Raw genomic sequence first — 22606 nt, 5'->3', positions numbered from 1 at the left:
TTTTTTTCTTTTCTCAACCTATCATGGTTGTTTTCTTTAATTCTTCCTAATTATCTTTAGCCCAGCAGAATTAATTAACTCCTGTGGGTCTGAAATCTTATGGTTAGGTCAGATTTCCAATACACGTTTGTAGGGGTATCATTTATTTCAGAACTAAATTTCGGGTAGGTATGCAACCTCAGCACATATTTTATAATTTTGAGTTAGTTTCCTCTCTGCTTCTTCCTTCTGGAGTGACATTGTCTTTTGTCTCTAGTTCTGTCGAAGATGACTCGGATACAAAAAAGCTTTCCAAAGAGGAGAAGGGTAAGTCAGCAGGGTGGCACCCCCGGGAGCGATGGTTCTAGTTGGCTCTAGCCCATCACACACCCATTTATACCTCACAGGCCTGTGAGCCTGTCTCGAAGCCTTTCTCCACTCTGGCCACCTGCTTCCTCACTCTGCGGGTTCTGGGTTGCAGGGCGGAATTGTCACTTTGATTTGATTGGGACACTTGATTTTGTCAGAGTCCTGTGAGCTCCTCCATCTGACTTTCCCTCTGATTTGTGAACTTCTTGGAAACAGTGACACATGCAGATGGAGAAAATGCTTTGAGTTTCACATACTGGGGTTTGGTGGGTCCCTGGTATGGCAGATTTATCAACGCCAGAGCCCTTTATTAATTTTCCGATTGAGAAGTAGTTTTGCTGGTTGTGCCAGACTCATCCTTAATTGGTGTTCAAAGAAGGCCAGAAACTGGGGAGAGGTTATATCTCAAGTTCCACTGTGACAGCTCCTGTCTTGCGTTCCAGAGTCACCTCACTGAGAAGGGTGATGCCATCTGGTAGCTGATGGTTACCCCAGCCACGGGCTCAATGGCCCCTGACCAGTCGTAGTAAGGGACATTGCCATCGGTGGCAATTCTATCCACCCCGTGGGCAGCTCCAGAACCCATGTCAGGACAGCAGGCTGGCCTCCAGCCCCAGCCGTCTCTGTACTGCTGGCCTCTAGGGCAAGTAGGGAGAGTGTCTGGTTTGGAATGACTCTAAGATACTTAAGACTCAGGATTTTGTCTGTATCTTGTTTTTGACCGGAACTTTCTTTTGAAATAGGTCGCAGCAGTTGTGGAAGGAATTTCTGGGTTAGTGGACTTTCTTCTACCACCAGAGCTACAGATTTGAAGAATCTTTTCAGTAAATACGGGAAGGTAAGAACCGACAAAGCTACTTGTGAGCTCATGCAGTATGGCCTCTACATGTAGACTTGTCCCCTGCAATGAGGACTTTGACACCATGTGTTTCTTTGAACTCATAGGTTTGCAGGCCTGTGGCCAGTCCATGCCACTGAAAGAGATGTGAGGTCAGCGGGAGTCCCCAGAGCCCATGTCTGCTTTGTAAATCTTGTGCTTCCCCGGCTCCAATCCACCATATCATTTGATAACTTAATGAGTCCATTTCTCTGGCCTTAAACCTATTGAGGGATTGCTGTTGGGTGGGGAGGACTGGGTAGCCCATTGTCGTGAGTCATAGTGATTAGAGAAGCTGTAGATAAGTTATGAACAAAAGATCTTTGAACTAGACTCCTGTGAGCAGCTGTAGGCCTCAGCTCTGCAGCACAGAGTGGTGTGTCTGGGGCATGTTGCCGGTCCTATGTGAGTCTCCTCTCTACACTTGGGGCTCTCAGAGCTGTGGGAGCCCCGCCTCTGCTCCGTGTTTTCACCCTAGGCTGAGTAACTCTAGCTGCCTGTGCCATACTTGCCTGTCTCCCTCTCTCCTTCCTCGGCCCACAAAAGGTGGACATGATGCCCAGGTGGGGCCCCCACACATACACATTGAGTGCTGCCTCTTCTTCCTTTCTCCCCCCGCCCCTTCCTCCCAGTGCTTCCTGGACTCATCTCCAGATAAGCTGCCATGCCCATGCCTCCTTGTCTTCAGTCTGCTTTGCCAAGTAAGATTTATCACAGGCCCTCATTCACAGTTAGGATTCAGAAATGATAACAGAGAAAACCATCTTTGATCTTGGCTGTTGATGTTAAGGAACTAACAAGGAAAACAGCTTGACTCGTTGCTCACAGTAACTCAAAACTCCCTGGACATCTGCATTACATAGTGGGACCCTTCTCTTGATTCTGCAGTGGCCCTCAGGGCGGATGTCTGCTCTCTGCAGAGAAGTGTCTGTCTGGAGCCTGCAGTGTCTTGGGTGCACTGCTGGCTTAACGTGGATTGAATCGGGACCAAACTTCTGGGAATCCTTATTTTGGGGCCCAGATTTCATGTGGCACAATAAAGAATATCAGCCATGGCCCCTGAGCCATGGGCTTCTCTCATAAATGAGCGTCCCCAGCCTCAGTTTGCTGCTGCTGTTGGATCAGTTAACTACATCTAGCATGTGAGGATGTATCTGTAGCACCTGAAACATCTCTTTGAATTTTGTGAGTAACAGAGTGGGCTCTGCGTTCCAGAGTGCTCTTTGTAAACCTGTCCTATGTCCCTCTCCTTCTGTAGGTGTGTCTTCTTACTTCACTGTCCACCTGGCTGACTGCATATTTAGAAACATTTCCCTTCAAGGCTTAGATAGTATTAATGGAATTCTGGCAGGACGCTGCCTTCAGCTTCACTCTCCTCTCTCCACCTCACTGTCATCCTGGTTCCCTAGAAAAACAGCCAGGATGGAATAGGAGCAGCCAGGCTATAGCATTGCCCTCCACAGCCTTTACATGCCACTTGTCATCCACCTGTTCTTGGCGTCTCTTGGAAGTGGCATGAACCACAGTGTAGGGGTCTGTGTGGGGTCTTCATGTCTGAACTGTACTTGTGTGTTTTCCTTCAAGGTGGTGGGCGCCAAAGTTGTGACCAATGCCCGGAGTCCTGGAGCTCGCTGCTATGGCTTCGTTACCATGTCCACAGCAGAAGAGGCCACAAAATGCATTAACCACCTGCACAAAACAGAGCTCCATGGAAAGATGATCTCAGTGGAAAAAGTAAGGGGCCATTTTCCTCCTGGGATCTGACCACGTTAGGAACTAAGGTAATACTTCTACATGATTCTCTTTTTTTAGGCGAAAAATGAACCTGCTGGGAAGAAAAGCTCTGAGAGAAGAGAAGGGGAGGGGAAAAAAGAAAAATCTAGCAATACTGACAGGTATGAGTCTTCTCGCGGGGTTTATGGACAAGATAACCTTTCTCTTCACGTCTCGATCCTCACTTTTCCACGGGTGGGAAAGACTGAGGCTTTCGCCCCCTTGCCTTCTGTGCACTTGTTGGAGGATTTTCCCACCAGTCCTCAGAGGTTTCAAGTTCCTCTCCTAGGCTACGTGTTCTGCAACCTGTGGATGCCTGCGAGGCAGCCCCATCCTCACTCGGTATTCATTGCAGGAGTCTTCGCTGGATTGGTCCCCCAGTGTTTCATCTCACACATATCTGTATCTGCATACCATTTATAGATCTGCCAACCTCAAGAGGGACGAGAAGGCTGACAGAAAAGATGATGCTAAAAAGGGTGAAGACGGGAGTGGAGAGAAGAGTGAAGACCAGGATGATCAGAAACCTGGCTCTTCAGAGCGCTCTCGAGCCACAAAGTCAGGTAGCTGACCAGTGGGTGTGAGAGATTGCACCCTGGCTTCTGTTCCTGGCTGGTGTGGTTAATACATTTGTTTTCCTTGAAGTTGAGTACTTTTCTCTCAGTAGGAGGTGTCCCTTCCTACCTGATTCCTCTCTTCCTATAGGAAGCCGAGGAACTGAGCGGACTGTGGTGATGGATAAATCTAAAGGTGTGCCTGTTATCAGTGTCAAAACGTTGGGATCCAAAGAGCGAGTGAGTATTCTCTTCCTGCCTGGCTTATTTCCTTTGACAGTTCTCTGTGTGTTTTAGGGGATACTTGAGCTTAATTTGAGGAAAGCTTGTCAGTCTTCTGAAAATGGAGGGTTTTTTGGAACTTTAAAATTGAGAAACTTTAAAGGCTTTCCTTCATAGTTTCGATAAGAATTACTGCCCCCTTTTTAAAAAAAAAGACACCATTTCAAAATTCATTTGTGGATGTGATTGGCTTTATTTGCCTGCATCTGGGCACAGCAGTCCATGTTCATTGCCGGCCTCGGGTTTCAGCAGCTTCCATTGTGCATTCGTAACCCACTTGGCGGAGCCGGCCTTCCGGCTGCCTCTGTGCCCAACCTCCATCTTACTCATTCCGTGCATTGTCTCCATGCAGACGCTTCATAGAGCCACAGAATCCACAGAGTGCCCACCTTAGGTTCTTACCACTTCACCCTGCCTGCTGTTTTAGGGTCACGGGCAGTTCTGGATGCTCCTAATTCAACTCTTGACAGCCTTACAACTAGGATGGATGTGGGCCCAGGTCCCCGAGACTACCACATTTCCAGATCCACTCGGGGTCCCACTGGGCTCAGCAAGTAGTTGTAGTTACGCCTAAGGTTGGCTCCAGGGATGCAGGGAGGTGACAGAGTCTGGAGGGAACTCTGCTGGCTCCCTGTGGACTCCTTCCCGAGATGGCTCCCCAGGCAGGGACAGTGCAGCAGCACAAGGGTCATGCTTCTGCCCGGGGAGCCCCGTTACAGCTGCAGTCCCCAGGCCTTTCACTTGGGGTTGGTCACATAGGTACCCTCTCCTGACTCCCAGAAGGAAAGCAGGTGTTCAGCATAAACCATCATTTGCATGGTCAGGGCACAGTGAGCCACCTTTGCCAGTAAACTGTTGACTAGGGTACTCTGAATGCCAAGGTTCCCACCGCTAGCCTCAGGCCTGGCATGTTAACCTGTGCTGGCTAGATGACCAGCCATTTAAGCTCATGAATGTTGTGGACCAATTACAAGCTGAGAGTTCTTTTAATGGCATTTCATATCTGTATTATGTTTGTGCAAATATTTTACTGTATCAGATCATTTCTTCCTTCTTTTTAACAAATGATGTCAAATGCAAAAATCGAAGTGTGGATTCAAGGGCTGAGATGAGCAAATGTCAAAAATTAATGCCCTTGGCACAAATAAGGAATCTTCAGACATGGCAGAAGTGGCCTTGATTGGACACCATTGCGTGATTAATATTAAAGAATATGTTTGGATGCACTTGACAAAATGGAAAAAATTGTGGTTTTTTTAATGTCAAATGAAAAGTTTCTGAGAAAATTCTCTTTTCAGTGTTGACTACTGAAAGTAGGCAGTGGATCCCAGTTTAGCTTGGTAGTGAGTCTATGACTCAATTTTGGTGAGCCAAGGTGAGGTTTCTCTAGAGAGAATACAGTGTTACCTGATTGTTTCTTTCGCTGTTCAGCTTCATTTTTGCTGCTTGGGCCTGGACACAGTTGTTTGTTCCTGGTTTAACTTGTCAATGCTTCTTGGTGAACCAGGTGTCTAAGAGCCAGGATCGCAAATCGGCCAGCAGAGAGAAGCGGTCTGTTGTGTCCTTTGATGAAGTCAAAGAGTCGAGGAAGTCAAGAGACTCGGAGTCTCGCAGGTGAGTTGGGATCCATGGATGTTGACTGATTTGGGCAACACACATATCAGCCAGATGTAGTTTTGGTGAAGTAACTGGCAAATAGATCAGTGAAACCGACCCTAATGCATGTTTACTTTAACGTGATAGAAATATTTGTCATGACATTTCCCAGTATTGAGAGAAGGACAGGCTCTCCTCAGCGGCTTCAAGTCACTGACCTCTGCCTTCGGACCATCCTTTGGGTCTCTGGCTCACATCACTGATGCCCATGTCAACATAAACTGCTGGCTGCACAGAAACATAAAAGTTATTCATTTGTTTGATGCAAAAGTAAATCTATTTGAGTTTGAGCTTTTGAAAGGACTAAAAATTTATAAAGGAGTCGACTAAATTAAAATTTCCCTTCTCAGCACTGAAAGACCAAAGATGTGTGACAAGTATAAAGTTGATTTGAAATAGATAAACAAAAATTATCCTGATGTATCTGCAGTTCGAGGACCCCCCCCCCCCCCAACATTGCCACCTGGGAGCGCTGCTGCAGCTCAGGGGTCCTTGGAGCCTCTCCTCTTATCTTGCAGGTTGCGCGAGCATAGTGAGCGAGAGCAGTCCATGCAGGCAGAGTTGGAGCGGCAGGAACGCAAGAAGCTGCTCATTGCCCGCGAGAGGCTGGCCTTCCACAGACACCGCCTAGAGAGGGAGCGCATGGAGCGGGAGCGGCTGGAGCGGGAGCGTCGGCGGGTGGAACATGAGCGCCGTCGTGAGCAGGAGCGCATCCACCATGAGCGCGAGGAGCTACGGCGCCAGCAGGAGCTGCGTTATGAGCAGGAGCGGCGGCCTGCCGTCCGCAGGCCCTATGACTATGGGCGGTAAGCCATGCCACAGCGTGCTGCCACCCCTAAGGTGGCCCGTGGCATTTAGAACTGTGCCATGTTCCACAGAACCCTGTTAATGAGTGATTTTTGTTTAAAAAGAAGCACAAGGGGAAAAAAGCATGAGTGTTTGCTACAGTTCAACTTGATATTTCTGTACTTTATATGGAAACCTGAGGTAGTTTGAGATTTTTGGAGAAACAGTGGGTGAAAGTGGTGCTTATTAGATCATTAGGTTTGAGTACCAGCACAGATAGACACACACACACTTCCCAGGCTTTGAAATCATTGCAGTGATATAAATGGTTTTGAACAGCTACATTGCAAGTGCTACTAATAGTCCTCTGCACTGGGTGTCTCCTGGGTCAAGTCTGCATGGGGCAGGACAGTTAGTGCACTAACTCTCCTAATAGGCTTGCCTACCCTTGTGGCCATGAGCAGTTCCCAGAAGGGATCTAACACCCACTTCACTAATCCCCCTACTTGGGGATCCCCTCCTTACCCCTCAGGTAAGGAGACCTGAGCTTTCTCTTCGGGGGACTCAGGTATGTTGAATGAGAGAATGGAGCTGTTCAGTCACATCCCATATCACCCCTCCAGGCGCTCTTAGCTCTAGTGGCAGAGAATGGACTCTGCATAAAGTTCTTTCTCGTTCTGTGAGGTGATGGGGCAGTTGGACTATTGAGAGTTTATTTTACCAGCTTCCACAGAGGTCATCCATTAAGTAGGGTAAATTTATGCCCTACTTTCTTGCTTCCCGCCCCTCCACCCCAGGCGAGATGATGCATACTGGCCGGAAGCTAAGCGGGCAGCCCTGGATGAGCGCTACCATTCTGACTTCAACCGTCAGGACCGCTTCCACGACTTTGACCACAGGGACCGGGGCCGCTACCCTGACCACTCCGTTGACAGGTCAGCTACTCACCCTGACCACTTAATTCATGTGGTTTTTTGGTTTTTTTGCCCTGGTTCATTGTGTTCTCTGTGTGTGTGTGTGTGTACACCATTTTTAAAGTCTATTGAATTTGTTATAATGTATCTGTTTTATGTTTTTGGGGTTTTTGTTTGTTTGTTTTTTAATGTTTTGGTTTTATTGCTCCATGGCATGTGGGATCTTAGCTCCTCAACCAAGGATGGAACCCCCATCCTCTTCATTGAAAGGCTAAGTCTTAACTACCGGGCCACAGGGACATTTCCCTGTCCTGTTTTTGGTTTGGTGTTTTTTGTTTGTTTGTTTTTTGGTCACTGTTCATTCATAATGAAGATTTCAAGCGGCAGTTTTAGGTCTCAAGCCCAGTTGAACCAGCAGTGTGTGTGTGAATTACCTAAGTTCAACTTGGGAAATTTTTTCCATTTGGGGATCTGTCCAACCTATGTTTCTCCTCATGATTTCATTTGAATTGCCTTTTTCAGGAGAGAAGGTTCAAGGTCAATCATGGGAGAAAGAGAAGGACAGGTAAGTCAGAAGCTGTGATTTTAGCCAGTTTTCCTTGTACTTTCTTTTGCATGCCTGCTTCCTCCTCCACCCAAGTTAGAGTAATAAGGAGTAAGGGAGTGTGGCACATGCAACCTTTGTGGAACAACAGCGTGAATGAATAGCTTGTACTTTGTGCTGGCCCAGAATTGAAGCAGGTATTCTGAAGCCTCATATAGCCTTGACCCTGATGTTGTACACATCTTTGTGACTACTTGGGTACTAAATTGCTGGAGAGCTTTGCGTGAGCCTGGTAGGGTCTGTTGGAACGTTCCGTGTGACCCACGGTGCTGGCCAGATGCAATGCCTCATGTCATGGGCTTCAGCTGCACCTGGAGTGTCAGTGGTTCCCCAAGCATTTTTTCTTGAGCAGCATTAACACATTAGAAAACAAGTTCAGTTTTATCCTTTTTTTTTTTCCTCTCATATTTAGCTTGAGAAACTTTCTCCAAAGAGCCTTGACTTTTTAGTGGGTTCCTTGGAGAATGGAAAAGATGAGGGAAGGTTGCGGTCAAGGCGTTACTCGGCAGACAGAGTCGCCACCCTGGGTGTTAGTGTTCTCCCTGACCACAGCACCTTGATATACTGTCCACCTCCCTCCAAGCTTGAGAACATGGCTGGGAGTGACCAAGCTCCTGAGGCCTTTCCTGCTGCCTCAGGAGCAGTTCATGATCCTCATGCGATTCCTGTTTCTCTCATCCCTGAGGTACGTCTCACAGTCAGCTGAATGTGCCCCTGGTGTCCTGGGTTTCCTGTGGTGGAGACGTTGAGCAGCAACATGGTGGTTACATGTCCCACTCTGGGATTCAGAGCAGGGTCACATCCTGGTGCTCCCACTCCTCCTGAGCCTGTTTCTCCAGCTCTGTAAGGGAGCAGGAGGTGTTAAATAATATGACTTGAGTGTGTCTATCCAGTCCTGCCATGCTGCTCTTGAACATGGATGGCTTCTGTCATCTGATTACACAGTGCCCTCCTGAAATCAAAAGGCTGTTTATCCCTGGTGACTCTGTGATTATATTCTGCATGCAGGCACCTGGCACATCGTGATCTTTTCCTGCTGTGGGTCAACCACTTGACCCCGCCACCCTTTGGTCCGTGGGTGCCCGAACCTCTGTCTTCTGGTTAGGGAGCACCTAGTTCAGTCTTGGGCTCCACGAGCACTTCTGCTGCCCAGGCTGCGAGCAGATTTCCAGGTGCAGGTGTGTTGTGCCAGCTGAAGGCCTCCAGACTCCAGACTGTGTGTGAGTGCCTGTTGGCACTGTCTCAGACCTACAGGGGCTTCTGTCTGAGTTGTCATCCTTGTCATTATTAACTTGTTGCTCAGAGGCTGTCTGATTCAGGGTTATACTAAGATCTTTTATCTTGGCCCTTTCACATCCAGCATTACCCTGAACGCCACGGAGGACCAGAGCGCCATGGCCGCGACTCCCGTGATGGCTGGGGCGGCTACGGCTCCGACAAGAGGATGAGCGAGGGCCGGGGGCTCCCTCCTCCACCCAGGTTTGTGACCCACGTCCCATGGAGCCCACCAGGGCCTCACATTCAGCTGGCCTAATTGGTGTATCCAGCTGAGGACTCCTGGTCTTGGGAATAAGCTGAGTGCGGGCTCTGCAGCCCAGGCTGTTTCCAGTCTTTCTGAATAGCCTTGGACCGAGTGCCAGTTCCATTCCCCGCAGCCCTCCATTGCTCAGAGGGCTGGGATCACAAAATGCCAACCCACCTTCCCAAACCCAGTGTCATTGCTGTCCTGGAAGGCCAAGATGGGGGCAATCCAAATCAGAGATGTCTTTCTCCAAGGGGCAGACGAGAGTGGGGGGACCACGGCCGCAGAATAGAGGAGGACCGTGCCTGGCAGGGCGCTGCTGACGGAGGCATGATGGACAGGGACCACAGGAGGTGGCAAGGTGAGGACTGGTCCTCAGCAGACCTGCAGTGTCTTTGTGGAGAAGCACCGGGCAGCTAGAGGTGCCCCTGCTCCTGAGGGTGGGAGAGGCACTCTGCTTTGCCCACCACTCGGCCTTGCTCTTTGTGCACTGGGTGGGTGGGAGGGGTGCTGTGGGTGCCATAGCTCCTCTCTCTCTGCCTTGACTTGGCGAGGACTGTGGGTGTGTGTAACCTATGTGCTCACATATCCACCAGGGACCTGAGTCTTAAAACAGGGACTGGAGCCCTGAGTCTGAGCCCTGTGTCCTCTGAACTACTTGTCCTGTGCCCCAGGGCGCTGTGTGAAGAGTGTTTCTTGTTTTGCAGGCGGTGAGAGGAGTATGTCTGGTCACATGATGAACCGGGGAGGCATGTCCGGGTAAGGACTGTCATCATTGGTCTTGTTTTTGCCTGTAGGCTCTGGCGGGTGTCAGTGCTGCTCACAGGGTACACCTCTGACCCTTGGTGGTGCCACCCCGGGAGGGAAGAAAGCCCCAGAGAGACTGGGCACAGGGCAGAGCCCACTAAGGGAAAAACAAACACAATCTGCCTTTGTTCCAGGCGCGGCAGCTTTGCCCCTGGGGGGGCCTCTCGGGGCCACGTGATCCCGCGAGGTGGCTTTGGGAGCAGACCCACCGACGCCCACTTCACTCGCCGCTATTAAGTGCTTGGGCTCCTGTGTTACACGTCACGTGGCAACAAGAATATGTTCTGTTAAGAGTTCCCTTAAACTGTGTACAATAATTTTTTTTTTATCTGCTGCCATATTGTAGCTCAATACAATGTGAAATTGTTTTTGGTTTGGTTTTTTTTTGGTTTTTTGTAATAAATGTGTTTCTGTTCCAGTACCCTTTATTTAAAGTGTTGTGTCTTTTTACCTCAAGTAAAATGAAATTACACTCATCGATGTTAAGCCACAGCTCTTCCTTCAAGGAAGGAGGATGGAATGGGGGGCAGCTTTCAGGGACTGTTGGTTTTTCCCGAAGCACTTTGCCAGCAACACGCCCCAACATGAGCCTAGGCCCGGAGTTCAGAGGAGAGGACTGTCTGCGTTGTGCATCTCAGCCACCCGTCTCGCCTTGGGGGCCTAGTATTTGTTCCCATCGCCCACATTCTGCCTCCATATATGGGATGCTTGCTGCATGGGATGTTCTGTGGGTTTTGTGTGGTAAAAATACACATAACATGAAATTTACTATTTTAATTATTTAAGCGTGTAATTCAGTGGCATTGTGTATATTCTCTGCATGATACATCTGTTCCCACCGTCCATCTCTAGAACGTCCTCTTATCAAACTACAGCTCTTCCCCATCAAGCACTGACTCCCCCAGCACCCTGCTCCCACCACCTACTTTTTGTCTCTGAAATCTGACTCCTCTAGGGACCTCATGAGTGGGATTGTGTCCTACTGTGAATGGCAGACGACCACGTGTGTTGTGACAGGAGCAGAAAGGCTCTTAGACACCAGATAATCAAGTAGGCCTGGGCAGGGTGGGCAGGGCCCAAATGGAAAGGGGAGTTACCAGGATGGAGGAGTGGGTCTCGCTCCACACAAGGTACAGGTGTGTTCAGGGATCAAGTGCTGCCTGGTCTCCAGGGGTGGCCAGGTTTACTGCAGGAGGCAGTGTGTAATGGGGCAGTGCCACCTCCCTAGGTCAGCTATGTGCCTTGTCTCCAGTGGCCCTGTGTCTGTGTGGATGGGCCTGGGGGCACCCCACTCCACTATTAAGGGAGTAGTGATCAGAGGCCTGCTTCTTGGCTCCATCTCACACAGGTAGGGTCTGGCCTGGCCCTCTCTGGAGGCTGAGATTACCAACAACCAAGGCTGCCTGGGCCCGTTCCCCTGTGCCCACAGTCAAGGGAAGACAGACACAGGACAGGCCTTTTCACCTGTTGGCTGGATACACCTCCACCAGGCCAGGCACATCCCTGTCGTCATTCCTCCATACTGCCTGGGCAAGAGGGAACTGACAGACAGGACTCAGTTAAGAACCTTCACAAACAAGAGCACCTGGAGTCCCCCAGGAGGGTCCTGTTATTGGAAGTGTCCTTAAAACGGAAACGGAGGCAGAGGGGCAAGATGGAGACATGATAGAGAAAGACAACCCTGCTGGCTGAGGATGGAGTAAGGGGCAGTGGCCTCTAGAAGTTGGAAAAGACAAAACAGATCCCCATGCCCCACAGTCTGCCAAAGGAAGCATTATATACCTGGATTCCAGCCTGCTAAGACCCACGTTGGACTTTCACCCACATAGGGCAGTTGTGTCTCCTGAAGACAGCTGGCAACACCAGAAGACATTGGTGGTTGTCATGAGTGGGGGGTAAGGTGCCAGTAGTGTTTTGGGGGTTGGAGGCAGGGACACTGCTGGACACCGTGCCTGGGGTGATCCCAACTCAAATTCATCCTTCCTGGATGTCAGTGATGCCGAGCTGAGGAAATGTGCCCTGAGGTGGTGGGCGCTGCGATGGGGCACTGAGGAACACTGGAGAAAGCGGGCAGGGGAGGCTTCCTGGAGAGGCGTCCAAGCCAGGGGCAGATGAACAGGAGTCAGCCAGGAGGAAAGATGGCCTAGTGAGGGGCCGCACAACAGGGGAAAGGCAGCTGTGTTCTGGGAACTGAGGGCTTCCGGTGTGTCTCAGAAGGACAGAGGGGAGGTGGGGCCCTCTGAGGAGTCTTTCAGGGGTGGGCGAGCCACAGGTGTGCGAGCAAGGTCCATGATGTCATCAGACATGGTCTATGGGGAACAGATGGGGAGGGTGGTCCCAGAGGTGGGGCCAGCAGGGAGCTGGTCACTGGCAACAAATACAAGTCGAAGGAGAGGAATCTGGGTCTGACGATGAGGGCACAGAGAGGTCAAGAGCAGCACCAGTCTCCAGGCTGTCAGATCATGACCAGGGTGGCACAGGTCATGCAGGGATCCCCTTTCCCAAGCACACAGCCCTCCCCACCCCTTCCTGTCTGAATGCATGGACAGATGTGTGCAGTCTTCTATGCTCAGGTAAGTCTAGAAGACACCCTGGCCTCTGATCTCTGCCTCCCTCATCTGTAACATTGCTCTCCCCTCCTGGCTCACAGTCCTGAGTGAGCTCCATCCCCTAGAGTGACATGAACCCAAGAACTCTTGGGGACAGACAATCTTGTGCCAGCTCAGGGCACCAGTCGTTACCCGGGCCTGCTCCCTGCTCCCAGGGTAGGCTCTGGCTCCCATACACATCCACCTCCTACCCTGTCAGCGGCAGAGGTCTTCTGCTGTCACCATGGTGGGATGCCCTCTGCGGCTGGGTGCTGGGGACCTACCTCACAGGGAGCATCTCAAGGGTCCACCCTCCCCAGAGCTGCTGCTGGATCGAGAGACATGTGGGTCACCAGGCAGCTGACCCAGAGTAGGCATGGGGTGTCAGAGAAGGCTTCCCAGGGGAGCAGGATGTCTGGAAGTCAGGGCCCTTGTGGGAGACCATGACCACCAGGTCTGTGCTCCCCAGCAATCCTCAGGTTGGAGAGGGTGGAATGAGAGTGGAAACCAGGTGAGGCAGGGACTTGACCAGGCGTGAAGATTAGTGCGCTGAGTAGGAAGGAGAAGCAGCAGCTGTGGGGGCTTCCTCGCTGGCTCGAGATCTACAGGCCGTGTAGATCAGCCCTTGCCCCCAGACTGCGCCACCCTATGCTCAGCCTTCCAAAAACCAAGGAGACCCCAGACCCAGATGGGCCCTCAGCATGTTCTGAACCCTGAGCCCAAGGGCTATGGTCTGTTCCCAGTCCCCATTACCAGGTCGAGGGCCCACCGGTGGGCAGGGTCCAGGTACAAAGGAGTGGACCTTGGCCTTCGATCAAGGTCAGGCCCCCAGGAGCCAGAAGCCCATTTCCCGGGGGTCCAGCACATGGATTGAGGAACACTTCCACGTCCTTTATTGGGCCAGCAAGGCCAGGAGCTGCCCAGTTGGGTCCCAGTCTGGTGTTCGTGGCACCCCTGCCCTGTTCCCGCCTGGGGCAGACAGCTTCCTCTGACAGGCTACTTGGTTCGCTCCTTCAGGTAGTCCCAGCCCTCCTTGGAGTACTCCCAGGCCTTAGAGGGGGCCACGGACAGAGCTGACATCATGGTGATGATGCCTGTGGGGAGGAAGGGCCAGGCACTTTGAGCAGAGACTTTTAGAGGTATCACTACGCTATCAGTTCCATGCAGGGAAACAGATGGAGGTCACACATTGCTCCCCACTCCCTGGAATCTCCACCCCCTTGTCTCTTTTAGCTCTAGGGGAGGGGGGTTGTACAAAGAACAGGAAAGCTAGTGATGGAAAGGAATGGCCAGGAAAGGATATGGGGGGTATCTGGGGCTCCTCCCCTGCATGCAGATGGACCAGGGCCTACCTGAATTCCAAGAGTCGCGGATGTGAAAGTTAAACTTTGGAGGGGCTGGGAGCTGGGGAGAGAAGGGGAGAAGGGGCTGGTGAAAGAAGACCTGGCAGGCCCAACCTCCCTCACTGGCCAGGAGAGCAGCATCCAGGGCCAAGGATGCCAAGCAGGGCTGAAGGACCCGGGATCAAAGGCCATCACAGAGCTGTCACCCCTGCTCCCTCCCAGGCACAGCCTCAATACCAGCTCAGGGTACCTGTGGTAACTTCAGGCCTGTCTGCTCGCACACGTACTGGCTGAACTGGTACACGGCAGTGGGGACCACCTTCTCGGCCTTCTGAAGGACCGCCTGACTCTTGTCACTGGGCCCCAGCAGCTCCTGGTCGTACACCAGGTAGATAGCACCCCCAGCCACACTGCCCTTGATGAGAAACCTGCCGGCAGAGAAAGGAACCACAGTAGCTCAACAGACACTGCTGGCCACCTCCCAGGTCCAGGTCTGCAGGGGTGGCGGTGGGGGTTAGACTCCTAGGGGAAGGGTGCCCACAGTCTAAAGAGGGACACACCTGAAGCCAGGCAGCTAACGGGGGAAGCGCGGGGCATCTTGGGTGCCCAGAGGCGGGCCTGACACACAGCACTTAATTTAGAGCGTGCAGGAATATCCAGCGCCATTTAACTGGTACACTGAAGCATGCAGAGGGACGGTGTCACTCGAGATCCCCCAGAGGCCAGGGACAAGTTAAGGCTTTAGACGTCCGACCATCTTCTACCTTCCAGTTCCCATGGAATACTCCGAGAGGAACCCGCGGGAGGTTTCTAAGTGTCCCTTTACCTCGCAACAAATGCGTGCGGCACTCCCATATTACAGAGCCGGCAACTGAGACTCGGAGGGAGGGGTCTAGTATACAGAGTGCGAAGGCAAGGACTCGCTAGGAAGCGGGAAGTGGAGAAGCTCCACCCTGTCTGAACAGATACGGGAGATCTGACACTACGGGCAGCAAAGAGGCGATCGGGAGCAAACCAGATGCGGGGTGCCCGCAGAAGGGAACATCGGGGGCTTGAGGCCCGCCCGGTAACCCCACGAACCTCATCAGAGACCAAACTCGGGGTACCATGATCGCTCGGCTCCGCGCGCAAGGACACTCGGTTCGCCCGCCGCTTCCGGTTGCGGCGCCGCAGGGGCCTCTGGGACGCGTAGTCTCTTGTCAGCCGCAAAGGCTTCCGGGAGTCGGAGTCTCGGCTCCGAGAAACCAAAGATGGGCTGCGGTCCGACTGCAAAAGATGTCTCCGCGAAGATTAGTCCTCAAGGACCGGCCACCGCAAAGCTGTCTGGGAAAAGTAGTCATCACTTCCCGTGAGGCGCCGGACGGTTAGTCTAGCTGCCAAGCCTCCTGGGAAATGCAGTCGGGCGCGGCACGGCCCTGGTGACGTGAAGGAAATAGAACTCAGGTGTCTTGAGTGAGGCCTGAGGGAGATCCACAAAATACCAGAGCCCAGGAGATCCACCCACTCCCGCGCGACATACTATGGGCCCAGGCTTAGAAAGAGTCCGCCTGCCGGCAACACGAGGGCGGCATTGTCTGATAGGCGGGGCGTTGGTCACGTGATCGAGTCAGGGTTGGGGCTTCCCTAAGGGGTGAGGTCAGGGGAAGAGCTAGGCAGGAGGCTGTTGCCTGGCAACGCCTGGAACTGAGTCCCCCACAGTCTAGCCCCTCCCCGCGAGGAGGGGGGGTTCGGAGTCACGTGACTCAGACCCTAAGCGGGGGGCGCGGTTCGAGCCCCGGGGACACGGCCGTGAAGTGAGGGTGGAGGGGCGCGCGCGTGGCTCCTAAGCCCGGACCCCGGCCCCTCTGGACGTTGGGAGAAACAAACCTGAGTGAGTGAATGCGCGGTTGGAAACGTGCAAGTGGGTCGCACGCCCCCTTTGTCTAGAGAAGAAACTCAGGCCCAGCGATGTCAGGAGGCCAGTGGGTTCTGCGAGGATCTGGGTTCCCCCTTTTCAGCCCCCTTCACAACCTAGCTATTTCATCCATTCGGCCCCCCTCCCCCCCTGCCCACTAGCTTGCCAGGTAACCGCTGCGGGGCTGCTGTGATCAGGACCGGGTTGAGGAGAAGGTTGGGCTGAGGGGCTTCAAGGCTTTCTCTGGAAATGGGGAGAGGTGGGAGAGCGTTCTTTGCTGAGGGGATGCTGGCATAACTGGGTTAAGGCGAGGAGTTCACTTCTCTGAGAATTGGTAGATTTATGGATGGGAAGTGGGGGAGATAAGGATGGACAGGGAGGCAGGGGCCAGACCTGTTGGGTCTCCATTCGGGGAAGTGGTGAACCCTGGAAGGGTTTGGAGCAGCAGGAGACATGCCAATATTTTTTGGACAGAGATCCCTATGGCCTCTAATCTTTGCCCCGTGCAGTTCAGAGGACAGAAACCCCAAGATGGAATGGGCCTGTGCCCTTTTCAGGGGAAACCCATGACCACGTGAACTTTAATTAGCTGGCTTTTCTCTCTTATGCCTTCTCCCTGAGATACAAGTAAATCAACTCCCACAGCTGAAGTCACATCTTGACCCTGATGACATGGACACCTCCATCTCCAAGCTAGTCCTGAGTGTCCAATTCCTTCTGGGTGTCTCCAGATAGAGTTGTCTTTCTGGGCTCCCCTATTTCTCACCTCCCACATTCCTCATATCGCTCTGGATAAGTCTATCCATTGAGCACCTGCTACAAGTCTGGTGGTTTGGGACACTGAAGATCCAAAAGTGAGCAAAACAGGGACTTCCCTAGTGGTATAGGGTTTAAGACTCTGCGCTTCCACTGCAGGGGGCTTGGATTCTATCCCTGGTCGGGGAGCTAAGATCCCACATGCTGCATGAAGCATGGCCAAAACATTTAAAAAAAAAAAAAAAAAAAATGAGCAAAACAGAAGCAGGTTTCTTTTTCCTTTCCGCCCTCATGGAAGTGAGTCTAAGGGGAGAGAAGGAGCCTGGACAGGTAATAAATCATCAAGATCATTTCAGGGGATGACAAGTGCTGAGAAGGAGATGAATGTTCCACAGGTAAGAAACAGGAGGAGGATCAGGAAGAGAGGTGCTGTAGAGAAGGAGGCCAGGCAAGTGCCCTCTGAGGAGGTGGTGGTTGCCGCGAGACTTGAAAGAGAGCAATTGGGTTGTACTTGGGAAGAGCATCCTCGAAGAGGGAACAGCTGGTGCAGAGGCCCTGAGGCAGGATGGTGACTGGCTGGTTCCTATGATCAGTGACAAGGCTAGTGTGGCCAAGCAGAGTGAACGAGAGGGGCTGATCGAAGCAGGGTCTTCTTGGTCACCCGCCTTTTGTCCTAAGTGAAACAGGCAGGGTTTTCAGCAGGTAAGAAGATTGCTGCAGTGGCTCAGGTGAGCTGGATGATTAACTGGATCAGGTGGTAGCTATGGAGACATTAAAAAGGGGCCAGGGCCAGGGCTGGGGACATCATCACTTGCTGTTCGAACAAAGACACCGTTGGGAAAATGGGTGTGACTGGGGTTTAACTCTGGGTCAGGCCTGTGTGGGCTGCCCTCTCTCCCACTGCAGACCCAGGGAGGGCCATGAAGGTGCTGCTCCTCACGGGACTGGGAGCCCTGTTCTTTGCCTATTACTGGGATGACAACTTTGACCCAGGTAAGTTCCCGGGTGTGGAGGAGGGAGGGATGGTCTGGCTATCCTGTCCATCCCCCGAGCTGACCCACCCCTGCTCACTGCCAGCCAGCCTCCAGGGAGCCCGTGTGCTACTGACCGGAGTCAGTGCCGGTGTAGGGGAAGAGCTGGCATATCACTACGCGCGCCTGGGCTCCCACCTAGTGCTCACTGCCCACACCGAAGCTTTCCTGCAGCAGGTGAGACACTCCATCTCAAGTAGGGGTGGAGAGTGGGGAACAGGGATTGAGTTTAAACCCCTGCAAGCATTCGGGCTTCCTATGTGATGTTGGGCAAGCCACCTAGTCTCTCTGAGCCGTAGTTTCCTTATTTGTGAGTCAGAGACAAGAAAAGTACCTTCTCCTGGGTTCTGGTGTGGAACTGAAGCAGTAAGATAGTTGTAAAGCGAGCTTTTCTCACTGAAGGAGAGTAATGATAGTGAACAAAGGCTGTGCTGATAGCTCGGGTTCTCAAGGGCAAAAGTGAGGTGGGTAAACATTTCTCCTCACATAAATACATCTCCTGGGGACAAACCTTCCAAAACTTCAAGAGGCCAGCAATCTCAAGATTTATTTGAAATCTCCTGAATTTTAAATTTTGATGGTTGAACAAGCAAAAATGTCCCCCATTCTCGCCCGTGAGCTGCCAGATTGCCATCCCAGTGGTAAAGCATTGGAGATGATGTTAAATGGAATCCGAGACTCATTGAAGGGAAGGAGAGGCTTCAGGCTGGGGCCTTCATGGAGCCGACAGGTGGAGGGGGATCAGTTGGGGTGGAGGGGCCCACGGGCAGCTCTGGCCCCCCCAGGTGGTAGGGAACTGCCGGAAGCTGGGCGCTCCCAAGGTCTTCTACATCGCTGCGGACATGGCCTCCCCTGAGGTGCCCGAGCGCGTGGTGCAGTTTGCGCTGGACAAGCTGGGTGAGGGGCGGGGCCTGGAGTCTGGGACCTTGGTCGAGGCTTAGGGGCAAGACCCAAATTGGGGCGGGGGTGTGTTAGTAACAGCCGTCTGAGGGCGGAGATTTATGGCTCCGGGGGCGTGGCTAGGGGGGGTGGAGCCTCATGGCATCCAGTGGGTGGAACCCATCCAGTGGGTGGAACTCTGGACCCGGCCCATTGGATGAGGTTGAAGCCTGGTTAGGGAGTAGAACGGGTTCTCTTTGATCTTAGTTGTGGCAGTGCCTGGGTCAGAACTCACTGAGTCCGTGCTCTGACCGGAGCTTCGCTAGGTCAGGGGTCAGGGGTCAGGGCTCGGGGCGGTGTCTCATAGGGCCGGGGGATACGGAGTCTCAAGGACTAGCTCCAGGCTGACGGGCCTCTCCGGGCCAGGAGGGCTGGACTACCTGGTGCTGAACCACCTCGGCGCCGCCCCAGCAGGCACCCGGGTCCGCAGCTCCCAGTCGACACGCTGGCTCATGCAGGTACTCCGCCCCCTCGTGGCCCTGGCCCCGCCCTCCCACCGGACTCCGCCATCTCCCCGTTCCCATCAGGCCCTGCCCCTCGGGGCTCCGGACCCCGCCTTTCCTGGTTCTAGGCTCCGCCCCCTTGGCGCTCAGTCCCCCGGCCAATGCTCCCACTCTCCCACTCATTCGGAACGCCGTCCCAGTCCTCAAGCCCCGCCCCTGCCTACCAAGGCCTTCGCCCCTCCCCATCTGGGCTTGGATTCCTCCTCCGCCCGGTGACTCACAGTCGCCGCCTCCAGGTGAACTTCCTAAGTTACGTGCAGTTGACGTCTTCGGCGCTGCCAAGCCTGACTGACAGCAAGGGCTCCCTGGTGGTGGTGTCCTCATTGCTCGGTGCGTGTCCGTGGGGCAGGGCGTGGGGAAGCCACAAGGGCTGATGCAGGCGAACCCGAAGGGGACCCGAAGGCTTCAGCCGCTAAGCCACTGCCCTCCTGCGCCCCCAGGCCAGGTGCCCACTTCCTTCTCCAGCCCCTACTCGGCAGCCAAGTTCGCACTGGACAGCTTCTTCAGTTCTCTTCGGCGGGAGCTGGACGTGCAGGAAGTGAACGTTGCCATTACCATGTGCATTCTGGGTCTCCAAGACCGTTCCTCCGCCGCCGAGGGAGTCAGGTGAGGCCCAGGACGCGAGGCAGGGCCAGGCTGGCCTGGGAAGGGCTGTGGCTGGGCTGCTCAGCACCAGCTGCAGTCCCCAGCATACCCTCCCGTCCCCAGGGGCATCACGAGGGTCAAGGCGGCTCAAGGGCCCAAGGCAGCCCTGGCCGTAATCCGCGGAGGCGCCACGCGTGCCTCCGGCGTCTTCTACCCATGGCGCTTCCACCTGCTCTGCCTGCTCCGCAGCTGGATGCCACACTCGAGGGCCTGGTTCGTCCGCCAGGAGCTCAACATAACGACTCCCCCTGCTGCCTGAGCCGCTGGGCTTGAGGCCCCTTCATCTTCCCAGAAGATGACCCTCCAGCCAACCGTCCTGGAGCCGGGACACACACTGAAGACACTTCTGAGCAGGTGGTCAAGGACCAAGAGAAAGTCATCAAGACACAAAAGTAAACCCGAGAAAAACTACCAGCACTTGAAAACAAGCAGAACTCGGAGTGTACCAGGCATCTTGTCAGGAAGTCGGAAGTAAATTACCTCAGTCATCTTAGCTGTTGCTGATGATATGAGAGCTGCTTCCATTTTGCAGATGAACAAACTGAGGCTCAGAGGGGCGATGTGACTTGCCCCAGAGCCCCGGCCACATCCAACAGGTCACACCGCCGCTGAGCCACCCTTGGAGCGCTCTCTATCTGTGACCTGAACCCACTGCCTCCCGCTTTGTTCCTTCCACTCAGTCAGCCTCGGAGCATCCTCCAACCCTTTCCCCAAGCAAGGGAGCCCTCAAAGCTCTCAAGTTGCTCTTGGGGTCTGAGGAGAGGGAGGAGGAAAAGAACATGTTCTAGGCTAGGTCCAACCTCCCATTTGATAATAAAAACTCATCTCCCCTTGCACACCCGCTGTTCAGGTTCCTTCCAGTTTGCTTGTGGCAGGAGGTGAAGAGGGATGTCTGATACATTTATGTCAGAATGCTCAACTTCATTTCACAGATGGAGAAACGGAGGTTTTGAGACAGGTGGACCTCATCCAGGAAATCAGGGATGGAAGGGAAGGGAACCGCTTGTGGGCCAAAGGCGTTATTTGCAGCATGAAGCACGTGATTTATGCCCCAATAATGATCACCTGTATCAAGCACTATGCACTTGACATTCGTGACCTCATGGCATTTTTGCAACCAGAAGTCAGTGCTATCATTATTATCATTTTATGGATGAGGAAACAGCGGGGAAGTTGGTGGCAGAAGCTGAGATTCCTACAACAGACTATCCCTCTTTAAGGCAATGTGTGCATCTGCACACCACTGATATTTACATTAATAAATTTAAAATGGAGAGTTTCCTTAGAATGGTAAACCAGCACTGCTTGCATAAAGGAAAAGTAACTATAAAGATTAAAACTGTAGCATGAAAACAATGTTATAAAATGCAAACTACTGTTGGTTCTTCAAGGTACCAAGATCAGCGGATGTTTGAAGGGGTAACCCCCAAACAGATCAGCCCCAAACTGATACTGACTCTTGGAGGTAAACAGGATTGAAAGATAAAAACAAGGGGGTGGGGGGGAAGGGTTTGTTCCCCCTATGCCTCCTATCTCTGCCCCTAAAATTACATCAGGTGGCGCTAGTGGTAAAGAACCACCGGCCAGTGCAGGCGGACATGAGCCGAGGACTCAATCCCTGGGAAGATCCCCCGGAGGAGGAAATGGCAACCCATTCCAGTATTTTTTTTTTTTTTTAAATTTTAAAGATTAAATTTTAATAAGAAATGCATTCTTCTTTATATAATACTGAAGCCAATACTTCAATGTAATGGAATGTCAAATTGCTTGTAACATATTTTCTCTCATGTCTTTGTTGTCTGTTTCTGAAAGAACTGTCAGTTGTTGACAACAAAGCACATTGTAAAATATAAAGTCTTAAGAAGACACTAGAATTTATTTTCATCAAAATTATCAACGGCACTATTTATAAATATTTCTATGTTTATTATCTGACTGAATTCAAGTCCTAAAGAAAATGTCTTTCTTTACACTTACAGGGCACCTACTATGTTCCCTGTCATTGTCTACATGCATTTTAATGATACAAGTCTCAAAATAACCCACAGACTTATGTATTAGTGTAAGGCAGGAAAGAAATGTAAATTAAACCTTAGATATGGGTCATAACATGTGGATAGAAAAAGTAACGCTAAGGAAAAACTATTGAAAAAAACACAAAAGAAATAGGAAGGCAAGATTTAAGAGATTAGCACTGAAACATATATATTATCATATGTAAAAGAGCCAGTGTGAGTTTGATATATGAGCAAGTGCTCTGGGACAATCTGGAGGGATACGGTGTCGAGAGAGGTGGGTTCAGGAGGGAAGGGACATATGTATGCTTATTCATGTTGATGTACAGCAAAAACCACCACAATATTGTAAAAATAAAAAAAAAAAAATTAACTGCTGGTGAGTTAGGCCTGAACACACAATCACAGTTTTCCCAAACCTAGCACATCTGTGTAGTTTTCCTAAGTTTGAATTTTCTGAGGGTCAAAAAGTTGATATATTTTATTGCACTCTCTACATTGGTAAGTTTTCACTGCAGTATGGATTCTCAGATGATCTGCAACGTCATTCCTTGTGATTGAAGGGTTTGCCACATAAATAACATTTATGTGCTTTCTCTCCTGTATGGCATTCCAGTATTCTTGCCTGGAGAATTCCATGGACAGAGGAGCCTGGCGGGCTACAGTCCTTAGGGTCCCACAGAATCGAACACGACTGAAGAGACCTAGCACACACGCACATATCAAGTGCCATCTGGGGCACTATATCACAACACTTTCCTTAGCGCTA

General features: G+C 52.0%; 3 protein-coding genes across 15 annotated transcripts in view; 2 read left to right on the top strand and 1 right to left on the bottom strand.

Moving 5' to 3' along the window:
- SAFB (scaffold attachment factor B) overlaps positions 1 to 10544 on the top strand; it is a 63381-nt gene extending 52837 nt beyond the window's left edge. For 5 of the 8 annotated variants that reach the window (XM_065917959.1, XM_065917961.1, XM_065917963.1 and 2 more), the window contains 14 exons: positions 257 to 306; positions 1092 to 1186; positions 2810 to 2959; positions 3038 to 3120; positions 3422 to 3561; positions 3704 to 3792; positions 5342 to 5448; positions 6009 to 6296; positions 7074 to 7211; positions 7713 to 7755; positions 9155 to 9273; positions 9571 to 9677; positions 10024 to 10075; positions 10258 to 10544. In XM_065917959.1, coding sequence (XP_065774031.1) covers positions 257 to 306; positions 1092 to 1186; positions 2810 to 2959; positions 3038 to 3120; positions 3422 to 3561; positions 3704 to 3792; positions 5342 to 5448; positions 6009 to 6296; positions 7074 to 7211; positions 7713 to 7755; positions 9155 to 9273; positions 9571 to 9677; positions 10024 to 10075; positions 10258 to 10360 — 1564 coding nt within the window. In that variant the 3' untranslated portion in view covers positions 10361 to 10544. Of the gene's footprint in view, positions 1 to 256; positions 307 to 1091; positions 1187 to 2809; positions 2960 to 3037; positions 3121 to 3421; positions 3562 to 3703; positions 3793 to 5341; positions 5449 to 6008; positions 6297 to 7073; positions 7212 to 7712; positions 7756 to 9154; positions 9274 to 9570; positions 9678 to 10023; positions 10076 to 10257 lie in introns of those variants that run through there. The other 3 variants (XM_065917960.1, XM_065917966.1, XM_065917965.1) reach the window with 2 other exon arrangements.
- Positions 10545 to 13581: 3037 nt separating this feature from the next.
- Positions 13582 to 15439, bottom strand: MICOS13 (mitochondrial contact site and cristae organizing system subunit 13). 2 transcript variants are annotated; one of them, XM_065917974.1, is made up of 4 exons: positions 15136 to 15439; positions 14305 to 14486; positions 14064 to 14115; positions 13582 to 13805 (listed from the first exon to the last, which is right to left on the bottom strand). In XM_065917974.1, exons 1-4 carry the CDS (start codon positions 15161 to 15163, stop codon positions 13708 to 13710), a joined length of 360 nt encoding a protein of 119 aa, XP_065774046.1. In that variant the 5' UTR covers positions 15164 to 15439; the 3' UTR covers positions 13582 to 13707. The 2 variants fall into 2 exon arrangements, with proteins under 2 accessions (XP_065774046.1, XP_065774047.1); XM_065917975.1 differs by having other exon boundaries at positions 14305 to 14482; positions 15135 to 15391.
- A 225-nt stretch (positions 15440 to 15664) lies between these two features.
- On the top strand, positions 15665 to 21110 carry HSD11B1L (hydroxysteroid 11-beta dehydrogenase 1 like). 5 transcript variants are annotated; one of them, XM_065917971.1, is made up of 9 exons: positions 15665 to 15924; positions 17003 to 17099; positions 17611 to 17697; positions 17782 to 17912; positions 18521 to 18632; positions 19041 to 19132; positions 19414 to 19507; positions 19618 to 19783; positions 19886 to 21110. In XM_065917971.1, the coding sequence occupies exons 3-9, from the start codon at positions 17625 to 17627 to the stop codon at positions 20079 to 20081; spliced, it is 864 nt and encodes a 287-aa protein (XP_065774043.1). In that variant the 5' UTR covers positions 15665 to 15924; positions 17003 to 17099; positions 17611 to 17624; the 3' UTR covers positions 20082 to 21110. The 5 variants fall into 5 exon arrangements, with proteins under 5 accessions (XP_065774043.1, XP_065774044.1, XP_065774041.1 ...); XM_065917972.1 differs by lacking the exon at positions 17003 to 17099 and adding an exon at positions 16538 to 16680 and having other exon boundaries at positions 17612 to 17697; XM_065917969.1 differs by lacking the exon at positions 17003 to 17099.
- Positions 21111 to 22606: the final 1496 nt, after the last annotated feature.

This window comes from Muntiacus reevesi, chromosome 1, assembly GCF_963930625.1.
Source record: "Muntiacus reevesi chromosome 1, mMunRee1.1, whole genome shotgun sequence".
NCBI lineage: Eukaryota > Metazoa > Chordata > Mammalia > Artiodactyla > Cervidae > Muntiacus > Muntiacus reevesi.
Note: the sequence above shows the minus strand (reverse complement) of the source record. Positions and strands in the feature narration are given on the sequence as shown.